This window comes from Ambystoma mexicanum, chromosome 7p (assembly GCF_040938575.1).
Source record: "Ambystoma mexicanum isolate Mex_15411 chromosome 7p, UKY_AmexF1_1, whole genome shotgun sequence".
NCBI lineage: Eukaryota > Metazoa > Chordata > Amphibia > Caudata > Ambystomatidae > Ambystoma > Ambystoma mexicanum.
Genome location: NC_090939.1, coordinates 465187802 through 465198041, shown reverse-complemented (window position 1 = coordinate 465198041; position 10240 = coordinate 465187802). Strand labels below are relative to the sequence as shown.

At 46.0% G+C, this 10240-nt stretch overlaps 1 protein-coding gene across 3 annotated transcripts in view; it reads right to left on the bottom strand.

Annotated features, from left to right (window-relative positions):
• Positions 1-1249: 1249 nt before the first annotated feature.
• SLC35A5 (solute carrier family 35 member A5) overlaps positions 1250-10240 on the bottom strand; it is a 540034-nt gene continuing 531043 nt past the window's right edge. For all 3 annotated transcript variants that reach the window (XM_069636487.1, XM_069636486.1, XM_069636488.1), the window contains one exon: positions 1250-1544. In XM_069636487.1, the coding sequence (XP_069492588.1) occupies positions 1476-1544 (69 nt within the window). In that variant the 3' untranslated portion in view covers positions 1250-1475. The remainder of the gene's footprint in view (positions 1545-10240) is intronic.

The following is a 10240-nucleotide window of genomic DNA, read 5'->3' as shown; positions in this document are numbered from 1 at the left end:
GTGCTTGAGGGGGGATGGGAAGACTCCAGAGGCGAAGGAGTGGTTGCAAAAGTCAGCCAGGGCAGGAGCCAGGGAGTCGATATGTTTAGACGAGACTTTCAAAGATCGGACTTGTCTGGAAATCTCGTCAGCAGAAAAAAGGGGAAAGGCAGAGAAGGAGGGAGGAGGGGTGGCTGCAGAAGGGCCAGAGGAGGAGCAGGGAAGAGAGGGGGGGGGGGTGATAGGAGGAGAGTGAGGACAGGATGTCCTGAGTTTTAGAGATGAAGTGGGAGGCCAGTGCAGTGCAGAGGGCCTGGGAGGGGACAGGAGAGGTAGAGACTGCAGCAGGGTTGGCAAGCTCCTTGCAGATTTTAAAGAGCTCAGCCGAGATATCATAGAAGGTATTTGTTTAAGGGAGTTGGCCAATGTGTACAAAATGCTGAGTACGTTCAAGGCAACGGGCCGATATGTAAGTAAGCAAATATTAAAGTTGACTCCTCCACTGATGTGCACCTTAATGGTGTCATACACATATCCCATTGATAACCACACAGCCTTAAATAACTCTTGTAGTCGGGTACCCCTCTCCTGTGTCAAGGCTCACTGTCATTTGTAATCACTCCCAAAGACAATGCTGGAACATTCTCTTTAGCCAAACTATTGTACTCCATGAAGAGACCGAAAAGGGGTATGTCGGAAATGCATGAATTACAGAGAACCTCTTTAACCAGGACCCCTGTTGCACGACGTCGGATTCCCAACCTTATTCAGATGTAGAATTATGGAAATGGGAGTCGCAAGCATTGGCTGTGAGGTAGAATGCGAGGGTAGGCAGTTTAGCAGCAGCCCAAGCTCCCCATTTCCTCATCACTTCTTGATGGCAGAGAAAGCAATTTCTGCACCAAATAAGTGCTGCAAAATGTGTAGAGGTGCACACACCTGAAAATAACTCACTCAAATTAAGCACTGAATCTACATTTGAAAGGGCCAGTTTCAGGGCCCAGCAGGAAGTGGCAACAGTTTCCATAAGGTTAGATTAGGATAGAGCCAGCCATAAAGGAACACATGAATACACATAGTTTATCTCCTCATTATATTATACTTTACCTGTAGTATGAAAATTAAACTGATAAACCTGTTTTACTTACTATAAGAGCTCAAGTTCCCTGGTATAGGATTTTTTCAAAGGCCAATGGTCAAAGAAGAAATAAGTATAATTGCCTAGTGAAGAATTGCGCTTCACAACAAGCTCTCTTTGTGGAAATCCAGAGGTGTTTAAATATATCTGAGTTTATTTCACTTTTGAAATCCGACACAGGCTTTTGGTAAACAAAATAAAAACTGTAGTAGGAGGAAGAGAGTGAATAAAACTGATCTTTGGAAGGGCAACTTTCAGTCATACATTAAAATCTACCAAAAATTCTTGAAGATTCAATTGTAAAGTCTTTACATTTGAAAAAAGTACATCCCAAACTCTTCAGTTCTTCAGGTATGTGCTATAGAGCGTCTTCATCAGTTTCTGTGTCCGTGTCCGATTTAGTAAGCTTTTGAAGTTCCTCTCCATCCTACAAATGACAAAGCAGAATTTTCATTCAAATTGACCTTCTTTGCAACAGTTTTTAAAACGGAGGAAGCATGTAAGAAAGTACAGAATACTAATCGCAAAGAAATGACTAAAAGGCCCAAACATATAGAAAATACAGAAAATTAGCCATCTCCTTTATGCGACAAGGTACCTTTGCATTAATTTCCTTATTAAATGGAAAATCATTATGTTAACTGGCAAAACCAAACCACGTTCAACCATCCAGGAGCTATTTTGCAATGGGCTAATTAATACACTCCTGTTGTATACTTCGAACACAATACAAATGATTGACATGTCAGGATTGGAACAATTAAAGTGTGGAACTTGCTTTGATGAAAATGCTTAAAATCTCGCTTATTTGCAACATTTGTTTGCAACGCAAGTTAAATCTAAACGACATAGTATATGCATCAGTTGTTTGCCTTGTTCGTTTTCATGCAGTTTTAACCTGAGTGGATTTGTCCAATTACGAGAATCTTGTTTCCAGCTACTGAAATTCAGGTTTATTTTGATTATTTTCGTTGATTTAGTGGTCTTTATAAGACCATACATAGAAAAAAAGTCATATTCCGATGCAGTACATTCCTGTCAAATTATGGACCTTTATCAGTGCCATTAGGTGCAGTACATTTCCCAATATTCCATAAGAGAATTTTTCTGATAAGAAAAAAAAGTGAACAGCCTCTTTTTGGTGGAGGACCCAAATTCACGTTAGAAATGTTAAATTTTTCAGAAGTAAATTCCGGATTGGTAGTTTGCAAGGTGAATTTTAGGGGAAATGTCAAGTTAAATAATATACTGATGATTCCAAGATGGCGGCCGGAAGAGGAGGACGTGCGTAGGTGTCTCTCCCCGCCAGGGTGCGCCAATTAAGCATTGCATTTCAGCAGTCCCCCAATCGGAAAAGGCAAACAGAGTCCAGAGCCGCAGCAGAGAAGCCGAGGCTCTGTTAGAGAGATAGAGACCGTCTCCCGTGAGGAACCGCACACCTGGAGACCTCCCCCATGGCAGGGGGAGCCAGAACGCACAAAGGAAACAGCATCCGAGCGCCACCTGCGCCCGAATGTCCATAACTGCTGGCCCGCGACGCAGCGCTGGGGAAAAGGAGAAGGCCTGGCAGTGCGGTAAGTGGCGCGCAACATCGGGAGGAAGGAAGGGACGCACAGTTGGCCAGCAATCATCTGAGGAGCGGTCCCCCCCCCCCCCAAGGAGCACAAAAAACAGATCAGGAGGGAACCCCCAAGGGAGTGGGGAACTTCTGGAAAGGTGCGCAGGAGACCCGTGCAAGCAACCCCTCCCACCGGGGTTCCATCAAGCACAGAGGCATTGCGCCCCCGAAAAAGGAGTCCCAGTCGGGGGGCGGCTTCATAAACATTAAAGGGACACAGAATCCGCCACAACCAGATTATCGTAACGGTCCGGTGTGACAAGACCAGCAAAACTCCTTGCACCCAGCGAAGTATAAGCACAGGTCCCGGAGGGCATCGGACGCAGGGCAAGGGACAGGCGTAAACATCCCAAAGCTTCAACGCGGTGCATAGCTGCACACTCAACAACAGCATACCTAGATAACGCCGGACAATAAAAATTACACCCCCCCCCCCCCCCCCCAAGAGCAACGCCCCAGAAATATTCAGTATATGGTCACATGAATAACCAGCATGTAGCTCCCAGACTGGATAGCTCAGAACAGTGAGTGTGGCGCAATGGGCAGACTGACAAGTGGAACAAAGAGAACATCATTGGCCCACAACACAGTATAGGCCAAATGATAGAGTCCCCTTCATCAGCAGGAACGCACCAAGGCCTGGGACAGTGGCGGAAGCGATTGAGGGTGCACTAGCCAACACCCCATCACACGAACGAATCACCAAAGGTGGGACTTCATAAGCACACCGAGGGCAACGTTACTCGCTGAATGAAAGGGCCCCAACACCCCAGAAATATGCAAGGTAGCACAGGGGCATAAATCTTGGGGGCGAAAGAAAAGGCATAATAGGCTAACAAAAAGGGGGAACCCGGTCACGGACCCAACAAGTCCAATAAACATAGTGTAAGATCACAACAGAACCGGGTCAACAAACAAAGCATCTCCACCGCCCGCCAAGGCATAGCACCCATAAATTTGTACCGGGCTGGGGCGTTCAAAGCAACAGCAGCCCCTCCCCAGACGCCAGACCGCAAGGAGAAGATCTAACCTCCAATTTAACTGGACAAACCCAGCCAAACCGAAGAGGAGAAGAGCGGGTCCTGCAATCTCACGCCGCAGACGCTCAGAGCCAAAAAGCGAAGAGAGACCTATTCACAACCCCTCAGTACATCGGATACCACACAACTTGGTGCATAACTCAGATGATAGGAGCCAATCAAGTGCTGCAGCAATAGCATTGATGTCACAATCCAGACTGAAAACCACAACTCCAGCCCAATCCTCCCCCCAAGGGAAACAGGCCAAAAGCCTAAAACAGCTCCAGAGTGCGGACAACACAACGTGATGGGGTGATGCTTCATGGGAGACAATACCATGACTAAAACGGACATGCAAAACTGCTTCAAAGAATTCCAGAACCAATTTTTGCTCTCTTTCCAGGAACAATTTCAGACACTATAAGGAGGAGGTAAAGATGGACATCACGAAACTGGAAGGGAGGACGGACTCGATAGAAAAAGTAGCGCAACAAATAGAGGACGACACTGAAAAAATCCAACACTGAAAAAAATCGGATAAGGTGCTGGAACAACTAGTTGCATCTCCAACAACCTCAAACTCCAATGCGAAGACTTGGAAAACAGATCGAGAAGGTCAGATATCAGAATCAAAAATCTATCAGAAACAGTTGCGGATGAAGACCTATCAGAAATGGTTCTCCAACTCTTTGCAGAAATCCTAGCAGAAGATATGGAAACTCTCGTCCAGAGCGATAGACGTCACCGAGTGGGACCATCCTAACATGGTTGCACGCCCAAGAGACGTGCTGGCAACAATATCGCCCTACTCCCAAAAGGAGCAAATATTATAAAAAATAAGAAAGGCAGGCCTGCTGCAATAAATGGTCAGGAAGTACAACCATATCAGGACCTTGCCCAATCCACACTCCTGAAGAGAAGGAAAAAAGGGGCCCAGTAGTTCAACACCTAATGACCAACCAAGTGCGACACAAAGGGACCTTTCCTTTCGGACTCCTTTAAACATGGGATGGGAGGCAGCACTGAATCACTTCATGTGAGGAAGATGAACAAATTTTAGGCTTGCATCAGGACGATGGAGACGATCAAGCACAAGGGAAAGCTTAAGTCCTCAACAAGCTGGAATGGAATTGGAAAACGGTTGCGAGTAAGAACAGAGGAGGAAGGAGAAAATGAAGATCACCTACTCCTCGACAATTCACAAGTAAGAACGCAAGGCATGGAACCCATGAATTCATGGCAAGGGGGTGGGAAACCACCTGGAATAACATAACTCAAGGCCTAGGGGAGTAGGTGGAAGGGCGATGTTGGAATTCTTAGTGGGGTTTAGGACCCCCCACAAATTGACCCTGAGGCTGATAGGGGGCTAGGCGTGAGGGACACTTTGTCCGAGCCCTCCTGGGTACCCAGCCCCTCCTCAGAGGGAAGGGGAAGTTGGGGTAGGGAGGGGGAACATTAACAGGACAGGGGGAGGGGTCTGGTCAGGGAGATTCCCATTAGACATCCTTCAAGACAACCTCCTGGCAGAAACAATAAAGGGAAAGATAGAGCAATACATTTCCGAAAATGACAGAGGCGCAACCCCCCCCCCCCCTCATCATAGTAGGGGATGCCTTTAAGGAAGTACTAAGGGGTGACCTGATAGCAATGAAAACAAAGGGATAAGCAACTAACAAGATGGGAGGAAGAATTGGAAGGGAAATAAAAGGAGCGCAAAGGGCAATTGGGACTGATTCAAAACAAGAAAGCAGAATTGGCGCTTTTAAGTTTGAAACACTAGTATTATATTAGCGTCAAAAGTGACGCAAGACTACCATACTAACACTAAGGGATAACAATGGTCAGAAGAAAACAACTAATTAGGAAATGGGAGAAATAATGAGAGCTTACTATCAGACCCCATACCAGTCAGATGCACCTAAGGAAGACAAACAGAAGGTCCACTTAGAGAATCTCACTCTTCCCCCAGATCTCAGATGCAGACAAAAGGGTGTTGAAAGGGACATACAAGAGGAAGTTCAACAGGCAATCAAAAACCTCCCCAAAAAAAAGCACCGGGCCCAGACGGCTACCCAGAGGCCTTCTACAAAAAGTACAGGGAGGTGCTAGCCCCAAAACTGACAAATCTATACAACAGCTTTAGGGCACAAGGGTACATCACAGACTCCATGAACGAACAAAACTGATCATCTTCCCCAAACCTTGATAGGACCCAACTCTACCAGTTTCATACCACCCAATAGCCCTAATCAACCTGGACGCTAAGCTCTACACGAATATTTTGACGGAAAGACTCACTCGACTTTTCCCGACACTCATTGGCCCGGACCAATCAGGATTTATCCCCACGAGGCAAACCGCAGACAACACCTGGAGGGTAAGTCATCTCATAGAAAATGTAGAACACACCCGCACCCCCCGCCATCCTTGTGTCGCTGGATGCAGAGAAAGCGCTCGATAGAGTAGAATGGACTCAATTGTTCTACACATTGGAGGGCATGGGCTTCGGACTGAACTTTATGCAAATGATCAAAGGAAATTACAAAACCCCCTCGCTACGGATCTCAGTGAATAGCACCCTAACAAGGAAGGTACCCCTGACCAGAGGCACTAAGCAGGGTTGCCCACTCCCACCCCTGCTATACGCATTATTTTTGGAACCGCTCCTGATTCGGATTCGAGAGGCGCACCAAGTGAAGGGCATAATGATGGGAGGGGAGGAGCATAAAACCATGGCCTTCGCCGATGACATTCTGATAGCACTAACGGACCCAGAACTCTCCCTCCCAGCGCTCCTGCAAAAATAAGACCAATTTGGAGCTATCTCCGGCCTTAAGACCAATAAGCAAAAATCTGAAATTCTGAACTCGACAGAGGACCCACCAAAAATAGACAAACTGGCCCAAGCTACTCAACTGAACAAAGCTTCAGAAGGCATCAAGTATATAGGAATTACATTAACACCCTCAATTGGACAGATATACAAAGCAAATTACCTAAACCTTGTAGCGAAATTGAAAGCCGACTTAGAGAAATGGAATCCTCACAACATCTCCTGGTGGGGGAAGAATGACAGTCATAAAAATGTCAGTCCTACCAAAACTATTTCTAAACACTCCCGGTAAAAATACTGAGATTGTTTTTCAGGGCCATGAACAAGTTGGTGACAACCTTCATATGGCAGCATAAATCACCCAGAATGCCCATGTCAACCTTAACTGCACGGAAAGATCAAGGGGGGCTAGCGCTACCACACTTTCGAAGGTACTATGAAGCAGCACAATTGAGAGTTATAAAGGAGTGGGTGGCTCAGTCTCCCCAACATATTTGGGCAAAGCAGGATCAGGCAGGGGCAAGATCCCCCCTCTCCAATCTACTGCGACTACCAAAATGCTACAGACATCCGAATTGCAAAATAAGTGAGGTAGTGGGGGCAGGGACGGAAGCATGCGACGTGGCGACCAAAAGGGGAGCCCTAACGATGTGCCCATTTCCTTTCATCCCGACTTTCAAACCGGACTGGAGCAGATCTCATACCAGAGCTGGTCACAAGCAGGCTGCACCAAGTTAAGAGATTTGCACAGGGGACAAGACGTAATGACATACCAAAAATGCAGCCAAACAGTGGGGATAAAGGCCACAGAAGAATTTAAATACACCCAACTGAAGCCCTGGATCTCCCCCCAGACCCCAACAAAGTAGCGGCCACCAGACAACTAACTTCATTTGAAGTCTACATGACGGCAGATACAGGCTCCAGAAGAACAGTCTCCAATCTTTACAAATGCCTGAATGACCAAGGAGAAGACATTCAATGGCCCTATATGAAAAGATGGGAGAAAACATTGGGAACGACCACAAGACACCAATGGGTACATGGAACGAAACTCCTAAGCTAACGCACTCCATTCAAATGAGAGAGATGTGGCAGAAAGTATTATTGCAAAAGCACTACGCTCCAGAAAGACTCACACAATGTATCCAGCCACTAGCGCTAAATGCTGGAGAGGATGTCACGCAAAAGGAGACTGGAGACACATTTGGGGGAGCTGCCCAATCCTGCAACAATTCTGGGGAGAAGTTAAAGCCCAATTTGGTAAAATGATGCTAAGGCCAGATGACCTGCAGGAGAAGGCATGGCTGGCAGGAATGTGGGAACCAAACCAAAAGGACTATTCAAAAGCACAACAGAGGGGGGTGATGACACCGATCATAGCAGCATGGCTCACGATTGCCCAACAATGGAAACAAAAAACCCTGCCCTCGATCTTCGACTGGCTTAAAAAAGTATGGCGAGTTGTGTCTCTGGAATGGATGACCTAAAAGCTTCAAGGAACGCTGGAGGCCTCCCGGATGGACAAGGGCAATATCTTGGCCTACCTGCAAAGTGCCTACATGCTCCAATGGTGCCCACACAACATACAAATCCTGGACATTCTATAAATGTACTCGCTCCGAAGCAAGAAGACCCGAACACCACCACCCGAGGGGTGAGGGGAGAGGGACGGGGGAGTTGGAGGGAGGATGTTAACAATGTTTATATTTCTGTACAAAAAAACAAGAAAACATGCGTTTAAAAAATAATATACTGATGTTGCTATCCCAAACTGAATAGGGAATTGAACATTTTGCTTTGGAGTATAAAAACCTTCGTTTTGGTATGAAAAAAGTATTTTTGAGCTACTGTGCACCTTCTCCTCTACAGTTAAATGTCTGGTCATGAGGCCCATGACCACCTTTATAGCAACGCTTTGAAAAGTGGGGACATCTTTCAGATTCAAAGACATCTTTACAGCCATCCACAAGTGTCCAGCGATTCTCTGGAGAAAAAAAATGAAATGTACTCCTGTTCCTGTATCTTAAAACGGGCTGTAACAAACTCAAAACCACCATCCCTAGGCGATGGGCAGACAGCCTAATAAGAAGGGATTAAGCTCAGATGGAAGGGCAGGATCTTTGTTATTACAAGGCTGCAAGAAAGCCAGAGATACAGACAGCGGAGATGTCTAAATTCGAGGTGGGGGAACCAGGGCTGGCTCAAGCCTGGTCAGAGGAAAATTCCTGGCACCAGCATAGCCCGAATGCCTTTGTGAAAGAAAGGCCCACATGAAGTCGAGCCAATCTTCGCCTCATCCTTGGTTACATTCACAGTGTACATTAAAGTGGCTCTGCCACCCAGTGACAGTTAAAAGAACTGCATGTTATCATCTACTTGCACCGAGTACTTTGTTCTTGCCAGCAATTGCATTGTAAAGAGTATGCATGGTCTGATACCTGAAAAATTGCATACTGTGCAACCAAACAGCTGTTCCATTCAGGATGGTGAAAATGAATCTATAATCATTCATTTCACTTAATATAAGATTTTCTATATTTGTCAGTATGGTTTATATTCTCACTTAGGTACTTTTAAATCACCTTTATGAAAATGAGCATTATTTTAGCTCCTTAAAGCCGTATATTGATACACATTTAGATCAGCAAGAGATAAGAGGATGCGTGGTCAAGAGTGTAAAGGGCAGTCTGGGATTAGATCATATTTTATACAGTGTGTGATAGATTTTGACTAATCATTTAAAGTGATAGTCTACAATTGGGAGCCAAGTGTAGGTTTCCTGTTATGGGTGCAGAGAGGCAGTACATCAGGTATGGATGCGTGCTGTGAGGGCAAGAAGGAAGAAGCCAGGTATTGGGTGGTTGTGGAAGTTGAGGCGTCAGGATGGCAGATATGGGCTTTGGGATTGAGGGTGGGGAGCCAGACCCCATGGATCACCTCTACCCATGAAACCTTTGGCTCCCTACCTCTAGTCTAAATAGTGCTGCCATCCGGTGCTCACATGGTGTGCTGACCCACATGCAGGCCAGAGGCGGTCACATGTAATGACTCACAGTGTGGCCACCTCATGGGTCAGAGCCAGGGCTGGACGAGCAATTGCCCTGTACTTCACATATACCAGTAGGAAGAGGGTGTTGCTCGGTCGCTGAAATGGTGTTTCATGCGTGTCAGACTTGTGCTGTTATTCAAAACACCAAACCGAAGTTACTTGGCCTGGACAAACACTGCTGCGAGGCTTTGAGGGTATATATTAATAGGGCTAGTATCCTGTAATACGCTACAACCAAGGATCTCCCAAAGCTGCGTCTGAAGATAGCGGTCTGTGTATTTCAACCAATACATGGGGGATGGGAGACACACAGAACACCTTTATTTTATTTAATGAAAATTACAGAGAAAACAATGCATTTTTGGCACAACAATAAAATGCTTTCAAAACGTAACATTGATCTACAGAGTAGAGGACCAGTATCCTTCAGAATGGGTCAGAGGATGTGGATGTAAGACCAGATGATGCAGGAAAGGTAGAAACATGAACCAGAGACAAGGACAGTAGAGCATGATATAGGATCGGGATAGTGGAGGAAGTGCTACATTTTAGGATGAAGGGGTGAGTGATACGTCTCGTGGGATTGGCATACAGAGATAGG